Below are 27,761 nucleotides of genomic sequence, written 5' to 3' on the forward strand. Positions count from 1 at the left end.
GCTATGCCCTCACATGTAATATAAGGCACCCTATCTTAGGGCTGTAAGGCCTGCTGTAGGGGTGATTTACAAATACTAATGCAGGGTTAGGGGACATGGCACACAGGGATATGTGTCATGTTGTGTTTTCACTTTTGGGTCCACAACAAAACATGCAGCCTTCAATGACAGTCTTGCATGGGTTTGGTGAGGGGTCCCTTAGGGTGGCACAATTCGTACTGCAGCCCTTAGTGACCCTCTTTAGTACCTCCAGCCCTAGATACCAGAAGTTTCATTTACTAGGGACTTACAGAGGGTACTAAAGGTATCACCAATGGGAGAAACAATAGCACAGTTTTGGGAAAGAAATATGGCTCTGGGGACCTGGTTAGCAGGATCCCAATGCACTTCCAGTCAAAATCACATCAAATACCAGGCAAAAAGTGGGGGTTACCTTGTCCAAAAGAACACCTTCCCACACTGGTGCACTGGAAGGTCATCATTTCCTATGCTTTAAAAGCGAATACACTTGTATATATAATGGAAAATGTGCTGTAGAATACACCATTTTTGCCATTGTTTACCAAATTTCCTTGGGGGTGGACCTCCCTAAGCCCCTCTTGTAGTGGTCCGGCTCCCTCGCTGTGCTCCATACAGGAGCTAGTCTGAAAGATTTTACCAGAACTGCTATGGCCCCCCAGTCCAGCCCTGGTTCCTGTTTCCATTTTCATAGCAAAGACCAGAAAACAAAATTAGGGCTAAAATGAGTGCTCCGAATTATCAAAGGCTTTTAGGAGTGTACCTTTTTGATGTTATTCATGTAAATTGTTCGATAAAAGATGTGGATCTTGGTCTATGTTTGAAAGTAAAGCTGCTGCACTGGTTTATTCTAAATTATCTTCTGTTCAATAAGTATGTCTTTTGTGATTTCAGAGCAAAGCAAAGATTTTGTTTTTTGATTACGGAGATATGATATGCAATGAAGGTCAAGAGCCCAGAGGTGTCCATCTAATGGTTTCTGGCCTTGTGAAGGTAAGTCAGACTCCAGCATGGTTACTATTGTTTTATAGTTGGATATCAAAATGCCTACTGTGCAAATAATATGGTATAATGTAGTGAATGACTTGTTTCCAACATTTGCAAATTCAAACAAAGAAACATGCTTGTTCTTGTAACTAGTTTTCGAACCAAGACTTAAACATGCAAAAAGTGATCTCAATCATTAGACACAATCATAGATATTCATTTATGCTGTTCCAATTAAACTGACCCTTAAACAAGTTAAATAAAAATAAGTTATGAATTGTAGCCTCTCATGCATGACATCTAGACCACTAAAGTTCTTGTTATTTGAAGGAGCGATTGACACATTTGACCTTTAAACCAAAAACCAGCATGGACGTACAGTACAGTATAGAGCATATCTATTTTCAGAAATGTAAGTGCTCATATGCCTTCAGTTTAGGTTGAGACACTCATAACTTCAATAGTGTTTAATGTAGGTGTGAGGCACTGGGTTGTTGGTTGAGTGGGATGCCCCTTTACCACCACCACCAAGGGTCTAGGACTGGAGGGGCACTACTTGAGGGGTTAGGACTCCCTCAGGCTGGGTCCAGGTGCTGGTTCAAGATAGTTGGTGTCTGTCCTTGAGGCTCTGATTAGGAGGCCAGCCAACTAGCCTTTGGAGTCACTTTGGTAGTCCTGAGTTCAAGAAGTGGCACAATGCTCAATTAGCCAGGCAGGCCTCTGAGGGTTCAAGACAGGCTTCAGGCAGCAAAGCAGTCAATCCTTCCAGGTGCAGCAAAGCAGTCTTCTGAAGTACGCAGCTTGTCACTTCCAGAGTGACTCCAAGGGCTAGTTTGCTGGCATCCTAATCATAGCCTCAGGGACAGAAAAGGCTTGAACCATCTTGAACCCGCACCTGGACCCAAAGTGAATGAGTCGGTACCCTCCAAGTGGGGCCCCTGTGGTTCAGCTTGAGATGAATGTTCAATGGGTGACTTACAAAGAGATAATTTTGCATTAACTAAATTATGCTGTGAAGCACCTGTGGGCCAGATGTACGAAATTGCGTGTTTTTGATTTCCTAATAGCGAATTTTAGTGATTCACAATTAGGAAATCGCAAACTGTGATGCACAACAGTGTGTTTGACCCTTTTAGTGATTTGCAGTGGCTCGCAAATGAAACTGCCTCATCAATATTCATCAGACAGGTCCCAATTTCTGACCCATTGTGAATGGCTACAGTCACAGGAATGGTGGCCTGCTGGGGTCAGCACACTACCATGTCTGTAATTGCTTTTTATATAACTCTGTAATGCAGCCCATTTTCCTTAAAGGAAAACAGGATGCATTTCAGAAATAAACATGAAAAGCTACCTTGGGACCCCTTCCCATTTGAGAGTGAGTTACTACCAACTTAAAGTGGTGACTTCAAATGTTTTGTGACCGCATTCCCGGTCGCAAAACATTCATACATACCAGTGCTATTTGAAAGTAAGGGATGCCCTAAACCACCCCTTCTTAATACTGAAGCACAAGCAAAATGTGATTTGGCAACAAGTTACAGAGTCACATTTTGCCTTCTGTACATGGCAAAATGCATTTCACCAGTTGAAAACGGCCCAATGGGCTGTTTGCGACCAGTAAAATGTTTCGTACATCTGGCCCTGTATTCTCTTATGCAGTCATCCTTCATTGCACAATTGGTGCACCTGTGGCCTCCAAATCTTCAAAGAAAACATTTTGAGACTGATAATGCATGGGCATGCTTGAAGGAAGTGACCCCCTTGGGGACACCCGGGTCTCCTTGGACCACCTCTCAGCCTTCCATACCAAATGAAGAGTCGGAAGAACAGTAGAGAATATACCAATAATTGTTTTATTCAGATGCACTCAGAGTGGAGCCCCATCTGCAAAGTCTCGGGAAGTGGTACAGAGGGAACTGAAATTGACAAGCATAAAGATACATTATGTACGTTTCATAGCCAGGCAAAAAACACGCCCACAGTGGAATTTACCAAACTGGTGCAGTTAGACAGTGAAATCCAAAAATAAAAGATGTCAGCGCTTATATCTTACACAAACTAACATAGTCCAAGGTCGTTCAATCCGTAGCCAGCCACCAGACAAGTGGGAGAGGGCCTCTATCTAGTGAGAAAGCTATGTGCTCGCATGAACAGTTTGCTCAATACTGAAACAGAACCTAAAGTCCAGAAACAAAACGCAAGAGGGGGCATTTCTTGGAATTGAACTTGAGCAGTCTAAAATGGCGCCTAAAAGAAAATGGTGCAGTGAATGCTAACTTACATGTGGCACTGCGTAAGCGCAAACAGGTCTATTCTAACAGACCCTCCTTTTAGCATGAGCTTAAATATTTTCTACTATAGCAAAGGAAAGCAAAATTGGAAGCAATAATAATATATCACATTAGGGTACAGTTATGATCACTCCATACCATCAGTTTCAGAAAGCGAAACAGCGATAAGTCATTCTTAGATAAATCATTAACCTAGGAGGGACACACAAGTGTATTAGCCTTTCTTCTCTTGAATAATTCAAATGGGGAGAAACCTGTATTCGAATGGGGAGTAAATCTATAATTCTTCACTTTATCAAGTAATTCACTTTTCCAACAAAGATTGTTTGAAATGGCACGCTGAATGGTCTCCTTCAACGCCTTGTTGAATCTTTCAACCATACCTTTGGACTCGGGATGATATAAAGCTGATTTCTTATGTTTAATACCTCTTTTCTTCAAAAACTCTTCCAGAGATCAACTGTACCCCATTGTCTGTCAACAAAGAATTTGGAAAAACGTCTCTCTCAAAAACTCTTCCAAGAAACACAATAACATCACAAGATTCAATTGAGTTAGTAATGGCAACTTCTGGCCATCTGGAAAACATATCCAGAAGTACCAAAACATACTTGAACCTAAAATATATAAAAAAAACTCTCTTGCCAGGGTTCTTTTATATGACCATTGGTTGCACACTACATTTGAACATCTTGTCAACATTGCAACATTCTACACGATCACGTACTACATACTCCACCTGAATATCCATCCCTGGCCACCCATACATAAGTCTCAACCTCTCTTTTGTCTTTGAGATTCCTGGATGAGTCTCATGAGCAAGAGCAATCAAACATTCTCTCAGGGATAAGGGTGGAATAAGCCCCTCAACACAAAACCACCCAGGAAGGACAATTCATCCTTAACTCTAAAAAATGTTTGTAATGTTTCATTATTCTTGTCTGAGTTAGACCAACCAGTCTTAATTTTCCCAACCATACCTGAAAGAACCAAATCTTTATTGACTTCTGCCAACCACTCATCCTTACTAATTATACCTTCACTAATTAGACATACATCTAGGTTCTGATCTTCACCAGCAATATCCTCACTGGTATCACCTAAATAGACTAAACGGGAACACAATCAGCCACCCAGTTCTTTGCGCCAGGAGCATATTCCACTTTAAAGTGAAACTCTTGTAGGCCAATTACCCAGCACCTAATTCTGGCAGAAACCGCATCCAAACATTTCTTTAAAAAAATGTCTTTGAGAGGTGTATGATCCATTTGTACTGTAAACTTGCTCCCCCACAAAAACTTCCTTAATTTGTGTACAGCCCAGGAAATAGCTAAGGCCTCTTTCTCTATGACTGAAAAAATCAGTTCTGACCCTCTAAGAGCTCTGGAGATAAACAAAATGGTCCTTTCCCCCCCATCATGTTTCTGCAATAAGACTGCCCCAAGACCATTCGAACTTGCATCGGACATGATAATAGATTCATATCCAGGTTCAAAACTCTGAAGACTGTAAGATCTTTAAAGTAATTTCTTAATACTGCAAAATTCCAATTCACATTCATTACTCCAAACAAAAGGAGTGCCTTTTTTGAGAAGAGGCCTCAAGCTTTTGTTTTTTTCCGCAAAGTTTGGAATGAATTTGTTATAATACTCTGTCAATTTCCAAAAATGTTACTACTTCCTCTTTTGATGAAGGGCTGACTAAATTGTTTATAGTTTCAACCAGATCGCTCTTCGGTTCAATACCATTTGGAGTGATGTTATGACCAAGATAATCTATTTCTTCCAAATTTAATTTACACTTACTGGCTTTTAAGGTAACACCATTTTCTCTGAATCTCTTTAATACTTCCCGAACTCTTTGATTGTGTACAGTGGAATTTTCACCATAAATAAGGACATCATCCTGATAGACCTTAATACCAGATAAACCTTTTAACATTTTCTCCATTACACGCTGGAAAACTGCAGCGGCATATATTAATCCACACGGCATGCGTACATATTTAAAAGTGCCGAACGGAGTAACAAATGCCGTTAGATCTTGAGACTCATGGTGAAGTCTAACTTGGTGGTATGCCGATGTGAGATCCACAGTTGTGAAACATTTAGCCCCTTCCAACATAACAAGCAAATCATTAATGTTCGGAAGAGGATAATGGTCCACAATGACATTCTTATTTAGCTCGCGCAAATCCACACAAAGGCGAACTTCACCATTGGCCTTCTTCACCATAACAACTGGAGCCAACCATTGAGTAGCTTCCACCTCTTTTATGATACAGTTATCTCGAAATTTATTCAACTCTGCTTTCATCTTCTCCTTGACAATTAAAGGTACACTTCTAACCTTGCTTACAATTGGCTTTGCCCCTTCTTTAATTTTGATCTTATGTACATATTTCTTGATACAACCTAGTTTCTTGTCAAAAACTTCAGGAAACTCTTCTTCAAAATTGGGCATGTTTGATTTAACATTATTCACATGAAAATGTTGTCTTAATTTGACTGAGGGAGACTCATTTGGATCTAGATATACACCTAAATCCTTTTGGTGAATCCAACTAATGAGTGAGTCACCCCTTACAGAAAAATAAATCTTCCCTGCAGTAAATCGATCTTTAAAGTGAATCGATCCTTTAAAATACCCCACTAGTTTGATGGGTTGACCACCATAGCCTTTTGGAGATATATCAGGTTTAAATAACTTGACTTTGTGCGCTAAATTTTCCTCAAAGAAAGTTTTTGGAATCAAAGTTATCTTAGCACCTGAATCAAATAACATAGAAACATGAGCACCATCAATATCAACAGTTTCCCAAGGACCACCTGTGCCATCTTGGACTTGCATGATGATCTCATCTTCAGATGAATCATCAGCATATTGACACGACACTTCTTGAATACAAGTATTAATAGAACTACGACAACAATTAGAAAGATTACCTTTCTTCCCACATTTTTTGCAGATAGGTTTCCAACCAGCACAACCTTTAAAATTAGTATAATGTCCAATGTTAGAATCCAGGTTCTCTGGTTGGCACAGGTAGGTACTTGTGACAAGCAGGGAACCTTTCCTCTAGTCAGGGTAAGGGGTTACACTCCTAAAATAACCCCTGCTCACCCTCTAGGTAGCTTGGCGCGAGCAGACAAGGCTTATCTAGAGCGTTATAGGTTAAGCATTTGTGAACATATACAGTAACCAAGTGACAACACTACAAATGGACACCACACAGGTATTTATATTAAAAATAAGGATTCTTTATATAGGATTATCACAAGACCATTAAACGATTAAAAATACACAATACGGTTGCTTAGTTGGTAGAAGATTACTTAGTTTCTCTTAAGTTCTTAAATGCGACACTTTAAGTCAATGTACCTTAGATGCGACATGCAGGGCAACGAAAGTGTTGCAGCGATGCAGATGCGTTGAAGTTCTTGGTGCAAAAGAAATAACGACGGTATCTTCCAGATGCGTTACGCTTCTCCGATGTTGCGAGAAGACTCGACTCGATGCGTCAGCTACAGCGGCGTCACCCTTGACGAGATGTGACGACAGCGGCCTTGGCAGCGGCACTCTTCTACGACGTTGCGAGACACTTCCGCTCGATGCGATGCTGCAGCGGCGGCACCCCTTCTGCGAGATGCGACGACGGCGGCTCCGATGGCGGCACGCTTCTCCGTGGATGCGAGGCGCTTTTCTGGTTGCGGTGCAATGCGACAACTACGATGGCTGCGATGGCGACACGCTTCCTCCTCGATGCAAGACTCTCCTCTCGATGCGGTGCAATGCGACAGCTACGATGGCTGCGATGGCGACACGCTTGTTCGGCGTTGCGAGACACTTCCGGAATGATGCGAGACGCTTCCGCTCGATGCGATGCTGCAGCGGCGACACTCTCTGCGAGATGCGACAACAGCGGCTCCGACGGCGGCACGCTTCTCTTCCTTGCATCGCGCTTCCAGCTCCTTGCGACACGCAGTTCCTCAGAAGGCCCAACAACAGCAGCAGGCACTTCCAAAAGAATCTGGGGAGCTGGGGGTGAATTCCACTGGTCCTGGGACTTCGTTCAGGGGGCAAGCTCAGTTCAAGCCCTTGGAGATCTTTTCAAAGCACAAGTTGAAGCAAAGTCTTTAGTAGTCTTTCTCCTCTACTTCGGCAGCAAGGCAACCACTGCAGGCTAATCCCCCAGGTCAGGGACAGTACTCCTCCTACAGCTTTCCCAGTTCCTTCTCCTCTGGCAGAGGTTCTTCTTGTTTCAGCAGGATCTAATTTCTTGGGAGCAGGGTCCCAATACTTATACCCCTAATTCCTTTGTTCCTCTGGGCCCAGGTGTACTCCTCTCACCCATCTGACTGCCAATCTTCCTATTCACCACCAGGCTGCCTAGCCCTGCCCCTCTGGGTTTCCCCAGCCCTGTCACTCACACAACCAGACAGGCAAATACACATCATAGCAGAGGCGTGCTGAAATGGTCAAGCAAGCAAATACCAACTTTCTAAAAGTGGTATATGCAAACACAGAATATTAAAATAAACTTTACTAAAAGATGTATTTTATTATTCTGAGTTCAGGCATACTAAACTCGAATTTCTACCATGTTCCCTGGGTCTGTTAGGATCATAGAATGTAACAATTCTAACAGCCCATTCTGGCCTATGGAGAACAGGTAGCCTTACAATAGTGAAAAACGAAAATGGCTGTAATTCTCTATTAGGACATGCCACACACATCAGGGCTTGTCCTACCTTATGCTTACAATGCACCCTGCCCTTGGGCCTACCATAGGGGTGACTGATATGAAGTTAAGGGAAGGTTTAGGGACTGGCAAGTATGTGCAGTTGCCCAGTCAGCATGACAGTACCAGACTGCACGCAGGTTCTGCAATGGCAGACCTTAGATATATTTTACCAGGCAGCTTCTGTGGGTGGCACAACCAGTGCTGCAAGCCCACCAGCAGCATTTGTATTTACAAGCCCTGGCACTCCTGGTGCACTTTACTGGGGTCTGACAGTAAACCAAATAAGCCAATCATGGAATCCAACCAATATATACATTTTAAATAGGGAGCACTTGCACTGTGGCACTGGTTGGCAGTGGCACAGTGCTCTGAGCAGCTAACACCAGCAAAACACATGAGGCACAGCGACAAAAAGTGGAAGGGAGACTCACGCCAAGGTTCCAGGTCTAACACATGTCCCCTCCAGCTGAAAAGTGGGGGGAACTACCCTACCCCAGGGAGTTCCTCATCACTAAGGTGGAAAAATCTGGACAGACCGTCAGCATTGGCGTGATCTGTACCAGGGCGATGTTCCACCGTGAAATCCATACCCTGTAGGGAAATGGACCACCTCAACAGCTTTGGATTCTCACCCCTCATATGCCTCAACCATCTGAGGGGCCTGTGGTCTGTCTGAACCCGGAAGTGAGACCCAAACAGGTATGGTCTTAGCTTCTTCAGCGCCCAGACCACAGCAAATGCCTCACGCTCAATAGCACTCCATCTCTGTTCCCGTGGAAGTAACCTCCTGCTGATAAAGGCTACAGGTTGATCTAGGCCCTCTTCAATAATCTGTGAAATAACAGCCCCCACACCATGCTCTGAAGCGTCTGTCTGAACGATAAACTCTTTGGAGAAGTTGGGAGCCAAAAGCACGGGCGCCGTGCACATAGCAGCTTTCAGGGCCTCAAAAGATTTCTGACAGGTGTCAGTCCAGATCATCTTCCTGGGCTGCTTCCTTGAAGTCAGCGCTGTCAAGGGGGCAACAATGTTGCCATACCCCTTGACAAACCTCCTGTAGTACCCGGTGAGACCTAGGAAGGCTTTCACCTCCGTCTGGGTTTTGGGCGACTTCCAATTCAGGATGGTTTCTATCTTGGGTTGAGGGGGTGCCACCTGGCCACTCCCAACTTGGTGCCCCAAGTACACCACTGAACCCTGACCGATCTGGCACTTACTCGCCTTGATCGAGAGGCCTGTCCTCCGCAGCGCCATCAAAACTTCCCAGAGGTGGCGCAGGTGTTCCTCCCACGTGGAGCTGAACACTGCGATGTCATCCAGGTAGGGGGCACTGAACGACTCCAGCCCAACCAACACCTGGTTGACCAACCTCTGTGAGGTGGCAGGGGCATTTTTCATCCCAAAGGGCATAACCCGGAACTGGTAATGCCCATCAGGGGTGGAAAATGCTGACCTCTCTTTGGCCCCATCGGTCAAGGCGATCTGCCAGTACCCAGTTACACCCCCTTACACTGACCTGCTCCCTGCTGACGAGAGGCAACTACCTCGAAACACGTGTCCAGGGATGGCTAACGCAACACATACTGTTCTTTTTACACATCGTGGCATAGGCGTACCCGCCGTCGCCACTACATTTCCCACAGTCCTTTGGGGCAACTTGCTGGTGTGACGAGCAGTGTGCGACCTACTTTTGCACAATTTATTACGGCTCCCTTGAGCCAACGGGCTGACGAGCCTTGGATCTGCACCTGCGCGCCAGGAGAGGTACTTGACCTGTTTTTAATTACATTTTGGCAGTCCACACGGCACCCCCTTACACTGACCTGCTCCCTGCTGACGAGAGGCAACTACCTCGAAACACGTGTCCAGGGATGGCTAACGCAACACATACTGTTCTTTTTACACATCGTGGCATAGGCGTACCCGCCGTCGCCACTACATTTCCCACAGTCCTTTGGGGCAACTTGCTGGTGTGACGAGCAGTGTGCGACCTACTTTTGCACAATTTATTACGGCTCCCTTGAGCCAACGGGCTGACGAGCCTTGGATCTGCACCTGCGCGCCAGGAGAGGTACTTGACCTGTTTTTAATTACATTTTGGCAGTCCACACGGCACCCCCTTACACTGACCTGCTCCCTGCTGACGAGAGGCAACTACCTCGAAACACGTGTCCAGGGATGGCTAACGCAACACATACTGTTCTTTTTACACATCGTGGCATAGGCGTACCCACCTTCGCCACTACATTTCCCACAGTCCTTTGGGGCAACTTGCTGGTGTGACGAGCAGTGTGTGACCTACTTTTGCACAATTTATTACGGCTCCCTTGAGCCAACGGGCTGACGAGCCTTGGATCTGCACCTGCGCGCCAGGAGAGGTACTTGACCTGTTTTTAATTACATTTTGGCAGTCCACACGGCACCCCCTTACACTGACCTGCTCCCTGCTGACGAGAGGCAACTACCTCGAAACACGTGTCCAGGGATGGCTAACGCAACACATACTGTTCTTTTTACACATCGTGGCATAGGCGTACCCGCCGTTGCCACTACATTTCCCACAGTCCTTTGGGGCAACTTGCTGGTGTGACGAGCAGTTTGCGACCTACTTTTGCACAATTTATTACGGCTCCCTTGAGCCAACGGGCTGACGAGCCTTGGATCTGCACCTGCGCGCCAGGAGAGGTACTTGACCTGTTTTTAATTACATTTTGGCAGTCCACACGGCACCCCCTTACACTGACCTGCTCCCTGCTGACGAGAGGCAACTACCTCGAAACACGTGTCCAGGGATGGCTAACGCAACACATACTGTTCTTTTTACACATCGTGGCATAGGCGTACCCGCCGTCGCCACTACATTTCCCACAGTCCTTTGGGGCAACTTGCTGGTGTGACGAGCAGTGTGCGACCTACTTTTGCACAATTTATTACGGCTCTCTTGAGCCAACGGGCTGACGAGCCTTGGATCTGCACCTGCGCGCCAGGAGAGGTACTTGACCTGTTTTTAATTACATTTTGGCAGTCCACACGGCACCCCCTTACACTGACCTGCTCCCTGCTGACGAGAGGCAACTACCTCGAAACACGTGTCCAGGGATGGCTAACTCAACACATACTGTTCTTTTTACACATCGTGGCATAGGCGTACCCGCCGTCGCCACTACATTTCCCACAGTCCTTTGGGGCAACTTGCTGGTGTGACGAGCAGTGTGCGACCTACTTTTGCACAATTTACCACACTTGTAACATCTTATGGGCCCCTTCTGCACAGGTGAACCTGTCGGGGCCCCGGTCGGTTTCTGTGGTGGGGGAGGCTGAGAACCTTTCCCTTGGTTCCCTTGGGGATTACTTTGGGGCCTCTTCTGGAACTCCCTCTGTTTACCCTTGTCCCCCCCACTCTTCTGCTGGGGACCCTGCCCACCTTTGGCGGAATCTCCCACTTGACCCTTGTGGACCCTGGTACTGACCCAGCGGTCCACCTCCTCAGCAAGCTTCCTAGGGTTAGTCTGCCTACTATCAATCAGGTGCTGGCGTAACTCAGGAAAACAATTACTAGACAAGTGCTCCCATGCCATTAAATCAAGAAGCCCTTGAAAATCATTAACTTTGCTACCCTTCACCCAACCATCCAGTGCTCTGCAAAAAAAAAGTCACATATTCAACATACGTACTGTTTGGAATCTTGATGCAACCCCTGAACCTTTGCCTATACAACTCAGGGGTCAACCCATATCTATACATCAAAGCAGCCTTCATATGGGGATAGGAATTATAGTCATCTGAAGGCAAATCCAGCAGTGTATCCCGCCCCTCACTAAGGAACCGTCCCCACAACCCCGCTCCCCAATCTTTCTCAGGGACCCGGTGGGAAGACATGGCTACCTCATAGGCCTTAAACCACTGCCCTATGTCATCATTCTTGAAGAATTCCTTAACCACATCCTTGGGTATGTATACCCTTGACTCTGTTTGCACTGACGGTGTGCTGCCACCAGAGGGGGCCTTTTCTAGATTCTGGGCTTTCAGCTCCATCTCCCTCAAAACCTTTTCATGCTCATATTGTAGCTTCTTTTCTTCCAGGGCTAACTTTCTACTCTGCATTTCCAATTCTAACTGCCCACTTAACTTGAGCTTGGCCAGCTCCAATTCATGCATCCTACACTCTTTTCTATCTGCCAGCTCCTCTGGAGATAGACTGTGGTTAGAAACACTGCTACCAGCAGGGGAAGGGGTTCTCCTTCCTCTTGAGCCCACTGGCCCATCCAGCTGCTCCTCTGCATTATCATCCTCCATGGCATTCCTTGCTTCTACCCAGGCCCTCAGCGCCTTGTAGAACTCTGCCTTGTGTTTACATCCAGTTGTAGAAACTTTAAATTTCCTGCAGAAGAACTTTAGCTGTTTCAACGGGTAGCTGTCCAGTTTCTCTTCTTCCCATTCCCATTCAGTATTCACAGAGACTACGGATGCTGCTTTCTCCACCATGGTTAAGTCTGGCAGTACTCAAAAATAGAAAGTCCCAAAAAGAAATTTACCAACAAGTATTGGTCGCGTTTAAGGTCTGCACTCACTAAGTAGTGTTCACCAATCACTGTACATGAGTCACAAATGCAAGTCCAGAATCCCACCGCTGCCACCAATGTTAGAATCCGGGTTCTCTGGTTGGCACAGGTAGGTACTTGTGACAAGCAGGGAACCTTTCCTCTAGTCAGGGTAAGGGGTTACACTCCTAAAATAACCCCTGCTCACCCTCTAGGTAGCTTGGCGCGAGCAGACAAGGCTTATCTCAGAGCGTTATAGGTTAAGCATTTGTGAACACATACAGTAACCAAGTGACAACACTACAAATGGACACCACACAGGTATTTATATTAAAAATAAGGATTCTTTATATAGGATTATCACAAGAACATTAAACGATTAAGAATACACGATACGGTTGCTTAGTTGGTAGAAGATTGCTTAGTTTCTTAAGTTCTTAAATGTGACACTTTAAGTCAATGTACCTTAGATGCGACACGCAGGGCAACGAAAGTGTTGCAGCGATGCAGATGCGTTGAAGTTCTTGGTGCAAAAGAAATAAAGACGGGATCTTCCAGATGCGTTACGCTTCTCCGATGTTGCAAGAAGACTCGACTCGATGCGTCAGCTACAGCGGCGTCACCCTTGACGAGATGCTACGACAGCGGCCTTGGCAGCGGCACTCTTCTCCGACGTTGCGAGACGCTTCCGCTCGATGCGATGCTGCAGCGGCGACACCCCTTCTGCGAGATGCGACGACAGCGGCTCCGACGGCGGCACGCTTCTCCATGGATGCGAGGCGCTTTTCTGGTTGCGGTGGAATGCAACAACTACGATGGCTTTCTTGGGAGCAGGGTCCCAATACTTATACCCCTGATTCCTTTGTTCCTCTGGGGTTGAGGGGCCGTTGCCCAGTCCAAACCAGTTCTTGAGCACTCTGTTGACATGACTCTGCCTTTCTATTCAGGGTGCAGGGCAGAGACATCAGCCGCTCCGCAGGAGGTGGAGCGGTACAAAAGGGGGTGGTGATGGACAGAGCATCAGAACCAATCAAACACTCACACCCAGTCAACAGATCTGGGTTTGATCCATCACCGTTCTTTAGCCCACTCTGCCACCCCAGTTCAGACATGGCCATATGCAAATCAGTCTGACCCTGTGCCTCATGGGAACAGTCCAGCCCGAACTGCCAAGCCATGCCTTCCCTGGACCGGATACAAGCTTCCTAGGACCGGTTTCTGGCATTTCAGCCGTCTTCAGCCAGGCTTGCTTGAATCCAGTGGCATAGTGAGCAAGGGACTCACGTCTGAGCATACCCTGCCAACTTATGGCGAACAAAGCGGTACAAAAGGGGGTGGTGATGGACAGAGCATCAGAACCAATCAAACACTCACACCCAGTCAACAGATCTGGGTTTGATCCATCACCGTTCTTTAGCCCACTCTGCCACCCCAGTTCAGACATGGCCATATGCAAATCAGTCTGACCCTGTGCCTCATGGGAACAGTCCAGCCCGAACTGCCAAGCCATGCCTTCCCTGGACCGGATACAAGCTTCCTAGGACCGGTTTCTGGCATTTCAGCCGTCTTCAGCCAGGCTTGCTTGAATCCAGTGGCATAGTGAGCAAGGGACTCACGTCTGAGCATACCCTGCCAACTTATGGCGAACAAAGCGGTACAAAAGGGGGTGGTGATGGACAGAGCATCAGAACCAATCAAACACTCACACCCAGTCAACAGATCTGGGTTTGATCCATCACCGTTCTTTAGCCCACTCTGCCACCCCAGTTCAGACATGGCCATATGCAAATCAGTCTGACCCTGTGCCTCATGGGAACAGTCCAGCCCGAACTGCCAAGCCATGCCTTCCCTGGACCGGATACAAGCTTCCTAGGACCGGTTTCTGGCATTTCAGCCGTCTTCAGCCAGGCTTGCTTGAATCCAGTGGCATAGTGAGCAAGGGACTCACGTCTGAGCATACCCTGCCAACTTATGGCGAACAAAGCGGTACAAAAGGGGGTGGTGATGGACAGAGCATCAGAACCAATCAAACACTCACACCCAGTCAACAGATCTGGGTTTGATCCATCACCGTTCTTTAGCCCACTCTGCCACCCCAGTTCAGACATGGCCATATGCAAATCAGTCTGACCCTGTGCCTCATGGGAACAGTCCAGCCCGAACTGCCAAGCCATGCCTTCCCTGGACCGGATACAAGCTTCCTAGGACCGGTTTCTGGCATTTCAGCCGTCTTCAGCCAGGCTTGCTTGAATCCAGTGGCATAGTGAGCAAGGGACTCACGTCTGAGCATACCCTGCCAACTTATGGCGAACAAAGCGGTACAAAAGGGGGTGGTGATGGACAGAGCATCAGAACCAATCAAACACTCACACCCAGTCAACAGATCTGGGTTTGATCCATCACCGTTCTTTAGCCCACTCTGCCACCCCAGTTCAGACATGGCCATATGCAAATCAGTCTGACCCTGTGCCTCATGGGAACAGTCCAGCCCGAACTGCCAAGCCATGCCTTCCCTGGACCGGATACAAGCTTCCTAGGACCGGTTTCTGGCATTTCAGCCGTCTTCAGCCAGGCTTGCTTGAATCCAGTGGCATAGTGAGCAAGGGACTCACGTCTGAGCATACCCTGCCAACTTATGGCGAACAAAGCGGTACAAAAGGGGGTGGTGATGGACAGAGCATCAGAACCAATCAAACACTCACACCCAGTCAACAGATCTGGGTTTGATCCATCACCGTTCTTTAGCCCACTCTGCCACCCCAGTTCAGACATGGCCATATGCAAATCAGTCTGACCCTGTGCCTCATGGGAACAGTCCAGCCCGAACTGCCAAGCCATGCCTTCCCTGGACCGGATACAAGCTTCCTAGGACCGGTTTCTGGCATTTCAGCCGTCTTCAGCCAGGCTTGCTTGAATCCAGTGGCATAGTGAGCAAGGGACTCACGTCTGAGCATACCCTGCCAACTTATGGCGAACAAAGCGGTACAAAAGGGGGTGGTGATGGACAGAGCATCAGAACCAATCAAACACTCACACCCAGTCAACAGATCTGGGTTTGATCCATCACCGTTCTTTAGCCCACTCTGCCACCCCAGTTCAGACATGGCCATATGCAAATCAGTCTGACCCTGTGCCTCATGGGAACAGTCCAGCCCGAACTGCCAAGCCATGCCTTCCCTGGACCGGATACAAGCTTCCTAGGACCGGTTTCTGGCATTTCAGCCGTCTTCAGCCAGGCTTGCTTGAATCCAGTGGCATAGTGAGCAAGGGACTCACGTCTGAGCATACCCTGCCAACTTATGGCGAACAAAGCGGTACAAAAGGGGGTGGTGATGGACAGAGCATCAGAACCAATCAAACACTCACACCCAGTCAACAGATCTGGGTTTGATCCATCACCGTTCTTTAGCCCACTCTGCCACCCCAGTTCAGACATGGCCATATGCAAATCAGTCTGACCCTGTGCCTCATGGGAACAGTCCAGCCCGAACTGCCAAGCCATGCCTTCCCTGGACCGGATACAAGCTTCCTAGGACCGGTTTCTGGCATTTCAGCCGTCTTCAGCCAGGCTTGCTTGAATCCAGTGGCATAGTGAGCAAGGGACTCACGTCTGAGCATACCCTTATGGCGAACAAAGCGGTACAAAAGGGGGTGGTGATGGACAGAGCATCAGAACCAATCAAACACTCACACCCAGTCAACAGATCTGGGTTTGATCCATCACCGTTCTTTAGCCCACTCTGCCACCCCAGTTCAGACATGGCCATATGCAAATCAGTCTGACCCTGTGCCTCATGGGAACAGTCCAGCCCGAACTGCCAAGCCATGCCTTCCCTGGACCGGATACAAGCTTCCTAGGACCGGTTTCTGGCATTTCAGCCGTCTTCAGCCAGGCTTGCTTGAATCCAGTGGCATAGTGAGCAAGGGACTCACGTCTGAGCATACCCTGCCAACTTATGGCGAACAAAGCGGTACAAAAGGGGGTGGTGATGGACAGAGCATCAGAACCAATCAAACACTCACACCCAGTCAACAGATCTGGGTTTGATCCATCACCGTTCTTTAGCCCACTCTGCCACCCCAGTTCAGACATGGCCATATGCAAATCAGTCTGACCCTGTGCCTCATGGGAACAGTCCAGCCCGAACTGCCAAGCCATGCCTTCCCTGGACCGGATACAAGCTTCCTAGGACCGGTTTCTGGCATTTCAGCCGTCTTCAGCCAGGCTTGCTTGAATCCAGTGGCATAGTGAGCAAGGGACTCACGTCTGAGCATACCCTGCCAACTTATGGCGAACAAAGCGGTACAAAAGGGGGTGGTGATGGACAGAGCATCAGAACCAATCAAACACTCACACCCAGTCAACAGATCTGGGTTTGATCCATCACCGTTCTTTAGCCCACTCTGCCACCCCAGTTCAGACATAGCCATATGCAAATCAGTCTGACCCTGTGCCTCATGGGAACAGTCCAGCCCGAACTGCCAAGCCATGCCTTCCCTGGACCGGATACAAGCTTCCTAGGACCGGTTTCTGGCATTTCAGCCGTCTTCAGCCAGGCTTGCTTGAATCCAGTGGCATAGTGAGCAAGGGACTCACGTCTGAGCATACCCTGCCAACTTATGGCGAACAAAGCGGTACAAAAGGGGGTGGTGATGGACAGAGCATCAGAACCAATCAAACACTCACACCCAGTCAACAGATCTGGGTTTGATCCATCACCGTTCTTTAGCCCACTCTGCCACCCCAGTTCAGACATGGCCATATGCAAATCAGTCTGACCCTGTGCCTCATGGGAACAGTCCAGCCCGAACTGCCAAGCCATGCCTTCCCTGGACCGGATACAAGCTTCCTAGGACCGGTTTCTGGCATTTCAGCCGTCTTCAGCCAGGCTTGCTTGAATCCAGTGGCATAGTGAGCAAGGGACTCACGTCTGAGCATACCCTGCCAACTTATGGCGAACAAAGCGGTACAAAAGGGGGTGGTGATGGACAGAGCATCAGAACCAATCAAACACTCACACCCAGTCAACAGATCTGGGTTTGATCCATCACCGTTCTTTAGCCCACTCTGCCACCCCAGTTCAGACATGGCCATATGCAAATCAGTCTGACCCTGTGCCTCATGGGAACAGTCCAGCCCGAACTGCCAAGCCATGCCTTCCCTGGACCGGATACAAGCTTCCTAGGACCGGTTTCTGGCATTTCAGCCGTCTTCAGCCAGGCTTGCTTGAATCCAGTGGCATAGTGAGCAAGGGACTCACGTCTGAGCATACCCTGCCAACTTATGGCGAACAAAGCGGTACAAAAGGGGGTGGTGATGGACAGAGCATCAGAACCAATCAAACACTCACACCCAGTCAACAGATCTGGGTTTGATCCATCACCGTTCTTTAGCCCACTCTGCCACCCCAGTTCAGACATGGCCATATGCAAATCAGTCTGACCCTGTGCCTCATGGGAACAGTCCAGCCCGAACTGCCAAGCCATGCCTTCCCTGGACCGGATACAAGCTTCCTAGGACCGGTTTCTGGCATTTCAGCCGTCTTCAGCCAGGCTTGCTTGAATCCAGTGGCATAGTGAGCAAGGGACTCACGTCTGAGCATACCCTGCCAACTTATGGCGAACAAAGCGGTACAAAAGGGGGTGGTGATGGACAGAGCATCAGAACCAATCAAACACTCACACCCAGTCAACAGATCTGGGTTTGATCCATCACCGTTCTTTAGCCCACTCTGCCACCCCAGTTCAGACATGGCCATATGCAAATCAGTCTGACCCTGTGCCTGGAGCCAGCATTGTGGTAGCAGAGCACAACCTCATTCAGAGCTTAGGTGTACTCCTCCCACCCATCTGACTGCCAATCTTCCTATTTACCACCACGCTGCCTAGCCCTGCCCCTCTGGGTTTCCCCAGCCCTGTCACTCACACAACCAGACAGGCAGATACACATCATAGCAGAGGCGGGCTGAAATGGTCAAGCAAGCAAATACCAACTTTCTAAAAGTGGTATTTGCAAACACAGAATATTAAAATAAACTTTACTAAAAGATGTATTTTATTATTCTGAGTTCAGGCATACTAAACTCGAATTTCTACCATGTTCCCTGGGTCTGTTAGGATCATAGAATGTAACGATTCTAACAGCCCATTCTGGCCTATGGAGAACAGGTAGCCTTACAATAGTGAAAAACGAAAATGGCTGTAATTCACTATTAGGACATGCCACACACATCAGGGCTTGTCCTTACCTTATGCTTACAATGCACCCTGCCCTTGGGCCTACCATAGGGGTGACTGATATGAAGTTAAGGGATGGTTTAGGGACTGGCAAGTATGTGCACTTACCCAGTCAGCATGACAGTACCAGACTGTATGCAGGTTCTGCAATGGCAGACCTTAGATATATTTTACCAGGCCGCTTCTGTGGGTGGCACAACCAGTGCTGCAAGCCCACCAGCAGCATTTGTATTTAATAGCCCTGGCACTCCTGGTGCACTTTACTGGGGTCTGACAGTAAACCAAATAAGCCAATCATGGAATCCAACCAACATATACATTTTATTATTATTATTATTATTATTACTTTATTTCGGCCAATTTGGCCATAAAAGTCACATACATACATAGAAAATCAAGCTGTAAACATGGCAGCAATTTAAGAAAATGGTACATGGAGAAAGAATAGCTTTTACAATTCATTTCATTTCAATTTTAAAAATATATAAAAATATTTAAAATGTAAGAGTTATGTAAACATATACACCTTTCCAACTCAGAGTACCTGTCCTTGTTTCTTACGGGTTATGTAGGCAGAGTATAGGAATTTACTTATGCTAAATACAATGTACTGGGTTGAGTTACTTTTCATGATCCTAAAAGCTATTGCGCAGGACCTAGTTCCCAAGAGGTTGCACATTGGTTTTAGCCATTTCTTTCTAGCATTCATGTAGGCGCTACAAACAAAAAACATGTGAACCTCATTCTCAGAACAGACATTTTAAATAGGGAGCACTTGCACTGTGGCACTGGTTGGCAGTTGGCAGTGCTCTGAGCAGCTAACACCAGCAAAACACATGAGGCACAGCGACAAAAAGTGGAAGGGAGACTCACGCCAAGGTGCCAGGTCTAACATCCAACATCACCGCACCTTTAAAGATTGGCATGGGTTAGATTGTGAAGTATTGGTAAGATTTTTATGTTGTGGACGTGGAACAATGTTACCATCTTTATGTTGTGAAAGTGGAATGATGCTACTAGAGTTCTTTCTGCGCACAGAAACAGTTTGTGCCATTTCTTCCTTTTGTGAAACACTATTCTTCTTTATTTCTTCAACACAAGCTTTACTGTGTTCAAAATTTTTAGCAAGAGTAACAACTTCTTACAAAGAAGGAACATCTTTTTGCCAGAAGCTCTCTCTAGCTTTCTCTACGCAACAACCTAACATAAATTGATCACAAAGTCTTTCTTCAGAACTGACACCAAACGAACATGTAGATGCAAGTTTTCTTAATAGGGAAACATATTCTTCAACTGATTCACCTGACCTCTGCATTAATTTGCCAAATTGATATCTTTCCAAAACTCTCGAAACTTTCGGTAAATAATGTAAATCCAACTTTTTATACATATTTCATACTCATTTAGTTTGTTACCAATCTCATCAGACAAATCAAGAAGATGTTGGAAAACTTCTTGGCCTTCAAAACCAAGACAATGAAGCAATAAGGCCATTCTGCGTTCTGCACTTAAAGATGTCCCACGTACTCTTGCATAGTTGAGGAATACATTCTTCCATTTTTTCCAAGGGATTTGTGATTCCCCAGGATTCATAAGGAAGAAAGAAGGAGGAGGAACGTTCTGCATGTTGGTGTGAAATTGCAAATTAGCAGAAGAAGATATAAATAATAAATACATTTCAGATTGTTGAATAAAAATAGGTAAGCTGTGTCTGTCAGCAAAGAAAGTCAGGGTGTGTGCTTGAACATTTGAAGGTAAACTGTACGCATAAGAAATAACAATAGAAATCTATGTACATCAGCAGTAATTTGATACACGGTGAACTTAAAATGAATGTGAAGCTGTGTGCATCAAGAGATAGATTGCGTACATTAAACTGTATTTTGAGGAAATGAGCACATGAAATAAATGGTGAAAGGCTGTTTGTATCAGCGATAACAAAAGTATGCTGTGTGCATTCAACAGCAAATAGAGACACTGAACGCTTGACAAAACAAGTATTAGAAATAAATGGTGGTAAGCTGTGCTCATCATTAATAACATGAACAGCATCGAGCTGTGCGAAAATGAAGCTGACGAAAACACAAATAGATGCTGGCAGGCTGTGCGCATTAGCGATAACGTGAACAGGCTGTGCGCATTGTTGCTAGGAAACCAGGCAAAGCTGACGAGATCACGCTGATCCGTATGGTTGCTAAGAAAACAAAAAAAGATGACGGCTACGCGCTGAGCCGTAATACGTCACAGGAGTGAAGAGAGACCAGCCGCGAATCTTCACACTTTCCACGCGAAGTCAGACACTTAAGACATGGAGCTCTATCGTGTGGCAGAGAATCTTCATTTAACGTGGCAGAGGATCTTCACGCGCTTCCCTTGAGAGCTCAGGTGAGGAAAAAAAACGTTTGAAGAATTACGTGCACGGGGTCTCACGCGCTCAACTCACTCGCGCGAGGCCCTCACGCGTACACTTCTCTCAGGATTAGAAGAAAACAAAGCGTCGAGCTCCCAAAATCAAGAGATCCCAAAAGTAGAAAAGTGAAAGCACAAGAGGTTTTAAAGCCTACTCCAATAAGCAATCTCCTTACTTGACAGATGGAGCATGGCCCACACCAACCAGCAGTGTTCTTACTTGACAGATGGGGGGCGGTGGATTTCTCACTCTCGTAGGTTTCTCACTCTCCAGGGAGTCTTGACAGTAGATCTCTTTAGAGTAGATTGCAGGGAGGTAAAACAAAAAGTTAGGGGAACAAAGTAGCTTTAAGCAGAAAAATGAATCGAGTTGGAGTGTTGAAATCTGTAGAAGGGTCCAATCTTCTTCCAAGTCATTGCCAATGAAATGAAGTTGCAGGCAGCAAGTAGACTTAACGTCAGGATACTTTATTAAGAAGGAAGTACAACACTTTAGCCTCAGTGGTGCAGCCCCCATCAAGCAAGTCCAACTCAGAGTAACTGCCTCACTTCAAGTCTCTACATTCCACCGCTCTGGGCAACCAAGATGCAGTCCCCACATTCTAAATAAGCTAACACTGATTTACAATACACATCAGTGTTAGCTACAGGATATTACAGCACCAATATCACAATGAGATAAATCACTTTTTCGAGAATCCAGCCCCAGCCACCAAAAAGGTACGCACTCCAATTCCCACTCTCCATGTCTTTTTGCATTTTCAAGAATGTCTAAAATGTGTTTGGTAATATTATTCTTTTCATATTCGTGATCCCGAACACACACTGGTCGCCAACTACCGTGCATGCACCACCACTTTTAGCTAAGATAAAATCCACTGCATATCTAGTCTGTTCCACTGTAGAATTAGATATATTTTGCAGCTTGCATCCAAAGTATTCTCTAGCTTTTTCACCCCTGACCATGGAAGTACCACCTAATGTGAAAATAGAGGAACGGATGTATCAAAAAGTGATAAAATTACTGAAATTATTGACCTCTATATCGGTCACTCCCTCACAGAATTCTTTCGTTAGTGTCCTTTTAAGCCATCTTATTTTTGGCTTAGCATATTTAAAAGGCATGCCCAAAGGCAATACCATTCCAAGAGCTAAATCATCTGTACCATTATGAACATTGCAATAAGTCCCTTGAAACAAAAAGAAAACTCCTGGGTGTGCATAAATCGGCCAACCTACTAATGTTACATTCTGTTCTTCCATATAAACATTATCACAATATGTATTGTTTTCAAAACCTGCATAACCCACCCCAAGTGGCTTTCTATGATATAGACATGGCCCCGGATAGCCAAACCCAAACGCACTTTCGCTTCTGTAAAGTGGGATAGTCGAGCATGGGTGTAGTTTACGAGTGACAATGGATATGCAGTCCACAGACTGGTGACAGATTGAGTAGGGTAACAAGCGGTCCCTTCGCCAAAGAGTCTATTATGTGTTTCCAAAAATACATTACTCGGAGCTGTTCTTTTATTACGTCTCGGGGAAATTACCTTACCATTACTGTGTAAAGGCACACTTTGAGCATCTTCCAAAACCAATAATACCCCCACACAGTATTAATAACAGCAGAATCAAAAGAATAACACATATTATTTTTTTTTTTCTCGACCACATCATACTATGCTGTGCAGTAGGAACCATTGGCTGCTCCTCCTCTATAACCTGTCTGCCAAAAGGGTGCATAATGAATTCAAAGGAGTAAAATGCAAGAAAATATAAAGTTCCCACTGTCCGTCAGAGCCTTAGTGGTACAGGCTCCTATTTTCCATAAATAAGTTGGTGCTCTTGAGCACCTGCGGTAGAGCTTGCTCTGTCCTAAACTCTTCTAATCTATCCCACGCCAATACAGGTGGTATACCTTCAACGTATACTTTTGCTTTCCCTAACTAATGTTAAAACGACTGCACAGTCCATCCCTAATCTTTTTTCTCCTTGGACTCAGTAGCCCTCATCCGAGGGCGCAAATTCTGCTTAGTAAACAAAGGCTCCTGAATAGCTCGTGTTTCTGGCGGAACAGCTTCATTCAACACATCCTCGTTCTCCTCATCTGTCTGCGTCCATGTTAATTTGCCATCACTAAAAGGAACAAACCCGGTCACTTGCTCACACTCGGTGTCAGCGATTCCCTCCTTGACCCACTGGTCGTTTGGCAACGGCAAAGGAATCCTTCAACAGTGGGTGGCATGCACCCAGTTCTTTAGACCAGCAACCTTTACAGCTGTACGCGTCACCACCAGAACCTGCTCAGGACCTTTCCAGCGCGGCTCCAGACTTTTCTTACTCTGGAAGTTCCGCACTAGTAGACCCCAAGCTGAATGTCATGGCCTGGTCCCTCTGGTATAGGAGGTAGGGACTCCAGCACCTGTTGGTGAATAGAACGTAAACATTTGGTTAACTGGCCAAGATAATCAAGCAACACAGGATATTGAATATCGGAATATTTACACCCCATACATTTGCCGGGCGTCTGAATACGACCTCATGAGGTGACAATCCTGTTCTAGAATGGGCTGTATTTTTTTTGACAGAAGAGCTAATGGTAGAGCATCTGGCCATTTCAACCCTGTCGTCTTCTGAATTTTTGCTGATTTCTGTTTGAGCGTACCATTGTAGTTCTCAACCAAACCCCCTGACGGTGGGTGATTGGCAGCATTGCATTTCTGTCTAATATGCAAACCTTCACAAATCAATTTAATCACTTTCCCATTAAAATGACACTTGTTGTCACTCCAGATAATTCGGGGCACGCCAAATCAAGGAAAATACTCTTTAAGGAGTACTTTCGCAGTTGTAATGGCCGTATTATCCTTAGTGGGGTAAGCCTCAACCCATGTGCTCAACGCACAAATAACCACTAAAACATACTTAAGATTATTACATCTCTCTAATTCAATATTGTTCATTTGAAGGACTTCAAAAGGAAAACTAGGTGGTCAAAGTTTCCAGGTGATGTAGGGGTACCCTTCCCTGGATTATGTATCATACAGACCATGCAATGTTTCACCAAATGTGCAGCTGTTTTGGAGATGTTATTGTTATGCCATACAGAAGCTAACAATTTACAAATGCCTTTCGCACTGATATGAGCTGGACCATAAGCCAAAGTAACCACAGGAGTACATATGCCTCGGGCTACATCAATTTCTGTTGCCCAGATTTATCAATCTAATACCCTTCCTCACTTAACTACACTATACTTTCCTGCCATTTCACAAATTCCTCTATTATGGCTTCACTTTGTATCTCCTTCACACTTTCAACAGTGTTTACAAGACATAATAACCTTAGGAACCCATCTAGCTGACCTGAAACAAACATGAGTTTCATTTTACTTTGGGTCGTCTCCTTGGCTACCTGATCTGCAAATGCATTCCCTATTCCCACATCATCAGTAACCTTCCCATGTGCGCTCCACTTAATTTTTGGTAATCTCTTGGGAAGCATTAAAGCAGAAAAAAGTCGCAATATAAGGTGTCCACGCTGATTCTTGGTACCATGAGAGGTAAGGAACCTTCTCTCTACCCACAATCCCCCAAAATTATGCGCAACCCCAAATGCATGCTGGCTGTCAGTATGAATATTGAGAACCAGTCCTTCACTTAATTCACAAGCTCGGATAAGGGCAGCAAGCTCAGGTGCCTGAGCCTACTGATAAGGGGCCCTTGATGCCTCTACCACTGTTGCTATGTAGCCATAGCATAAGCTGCAGTAGTGATGCCATCTGGTAATTTAAAACGAGCCATCGACATATAGTTCCCCGTGAGGGTCAGATAAGGGAACATCAGTCAGGTCGACCCGTCCTTTCGTCTCTTCTTCTGTCCGGAAATACAGTCATGTTTGTCAACTTCATCACTCTCGGAAGGAAGGGGTAATAACTAGGGGTGGGCGGAATTTGCGTAATCGCGTTACGCAAATCTCCGCGAAACGGTAAAAAATCTCCGCGAACATGCAGAAATTCCGCGAACACGCGGAATTGCTTGTTCGCAATGCTTTTTTCCTGTTCACAGTTGCTGTTTGCGTGCTCGGGGAGAAATATCCAACGAACACGCATTTTGAGAACGCGAACAAGAAAAAATTTTGCGAAGTCGCGGAAAGCAGAATTTTGGCCAATTTCGCGTTCTCCGCGGAACGCGAAATTACCGAAATTCCGCAAATTCTGAGAGCGGAACGGAATTTACCGCCCAGGCCTAGTAATAACGTGGCTGGGTTCAGAGTGGCACATCTTTTGATCGTAATATGTTTAGCAAACACTGTCAATTAATAACCAGTAAGACATGCACTGGTGAGGTCCTGTGTCTGTGTCTTATTCAAAAGTGTAGCCACAGGATAGGATACCATTACTGTGTGGTCTGGGAGGGGCAAGATGGCCGCGAGTGAGCTGTGCTAAGCGGTCGCCCTAACCTCTCTCTCCCATCTGGAAATTAGCTATGGCTATGGCTATTACTGTTGGAGTTGGAGCGGGAGCAATTTGACAATAACTGGTCTTACCGATGTCTATGCCCACTTCGGGGATTAAGGAGTATATAATATCAGAATTACATCGGTTGAGAGAAAGCTGGAGAAGATTTGTTCGGGCCGTGGAGTGTATAAAGCTGAAATATACACAGTTTGGCGCAATGCTGCCTCGGTCCGCAAAAAGCGATAAAACTAAAGAAAAGATAAAGACAAAGGAGCAAAAGGAGCAAATAGAAGAATGTAAGACTCTCCCAAAGGATCATGCCGAGATAACTACCTTTAATACTACTACTAAGGAACCAGGAGCGATTCGAAAGGCGACACAGCAACTGAACAAGAATACCACGGAAACACGAAGAGGGGAGAAGGCTGATTTACTCGCTTTACTCGGAGCTAATGCAACAGGATCCCAATCAGGCGATGCAAAGAGTAAGCCACCCTCCAAACAGGCTCCGACAACGGCGGATAAATCTGACAGAGGGGATAGAAGCAAAATCAAGCCTAAACCTCGAGAGACCCTGCTTAGACAACCCACCTTGACGGAGGCACTTTCCGGACATCATGGGCTAGCAGGGGATCAAACGTCAAACGAAATCGGCTGTCATGGAACTGGAGGCAGTGAACCGGGGAGCGTCCTCGAGGACGCGGTAGACGCTGGAGGCGCGTCAGCTGCAGACGCTCCCGCTGCTAAGCAACACCAGCAGCGGCAGGCTCAGCAGTCTGTGGGAGAGCGCGAGCATGAGGCATTGGAGCTTGCTGTGGCCTCTCCGGTAGGATCTCTTGGTACTCAGCGGGATGAGTTTGTACATGTAAATGCTGGTGCAAATGCGGGTGCGAGGGAAGGTGGGGGCAAGAAGAACGATATGTTGAGTGCCATTTTGGTACTTGAAGCGGAGCTAAGCGCCCCCCAAAACTCCCCTAAAACCTCCAGAAAACCCCGAACCCCCCCGAATAAAGCCCTGGCTACTTGGGGAAGCTCTAATAGTCTGGGGGGGAGAGGGGGGGGGAAAGAGGGGGGGGAAGAAAAGAGGCAAATAAAGACACAAACAAGCAGAAAGTACATGATTCTAGAGGGGAGAACTGAAAAGGCGGAGGCTGGCTCAGGTGAAGGAGAGAGATTCTTTTCACTCAATGAGGACTCTGATTCTGTACAATCTGGTGGTGAAGCTTCAGATGAGCAAGACGAAGAGGAAGATGAAGATGATGAAGAAGTATTGCTCTCGGACACCAATTCATCTGGGGAGGATACAGCTACAGCAAGAGACTCGACTCTGAGAAAGAGACAGATAAAACCTAAACCAAAAAATATACAGAATGGCGGATTGGGAGAAACCGAAAAAGGGCTGCTGTGGGATTATTCGGCCACTACTCAGGTGTATGAAGCTGAAGATACTAATGAGCCAGGGAAACAATCTGCTTCTCTTGATATTCTGTTTAGCACGCTGAAACAGATGCAGGCAGAGGCCAGAGCCGTGAGTCGAAAAGCAAGACAAGATGCTAAGAAAATACAAGCCACTTTAAGAAAGACGAATAAACTTTATGAGGACCTGGTGGGGAGAGTAACTGAGGTGGAGGAGCGTACAAGCAAGCTCGAAGACGACTACAGCAACTGGCAAAACTTTAAAGAGGCACAAGGGAAGATGGCTCAGGACTTTCAGTGGAAGATGGAGGACTTTGAAAACCGCCAAAGGCGGAATAACATCAGAATTCTGGGAGTGGAGGAGGGTTTGGAAGGGCAAGACGCAAGGAACTATGTGATTAACCTACTTAGAGGGGCATTTCCGGAGTCCCAGTGGCAGTGGGACAGGGAAGTGCAGAGAGCGCACAGATTTCCCTTCACACTCAGGAAAGAGCAGGGGGCTAGTGGAGGTGGGAAACCCGCTTTTCCTAGAGCTATCCTAGTATATTTAGGACATTTTTTATTAAGGCAGGAAATAATTGAGAAAGCCAGACCAGATTCTAAGAGGTCATTTGAGGGTATCTCCTTCTTCGCCAGGCCGGATTTCTGCCACG

The 27,761-nt window shown here is 46.4% G+C and overlaps 1 protein-coding gene across 1 annotated transcript in view; it reads left to right on the forward strand.

The window, feature by feature from the left end:
* Positions 1–27,761, forward strand: part of LOC146860809 (sperm-specific sodium:proton exchanger-like) — a 5,538,638-nt gene that overhangs the window by 4,848,869 nt on the left and 662,008 nt on the right. The window contains exon 21 of the mRNA XM_085646172.1: positions 913–1,011. Within this exon, the coding sequence (XP_085502298.1) occupies positions 913–1,011 (99 nt within the window). The remainder of the gene's footprint in view (positions 1–912; positions 1,012–27,761) is intronic.

The sequence above is a fragment of the Triturus cristatus genome, chromosome 3_1 (assembly GCF_964204655.1).
Source record: "Triturus cristatus chromosome 3_1, aTriCri1.1, whole genome shotgun sequence".
Taxonomy (NCBI): domain Eukaryota; kingdom Metazoa; phylum Chordata; class Amphibia; order Caudata; family Salamandridae; genus Triturus; species Triturus cristatus.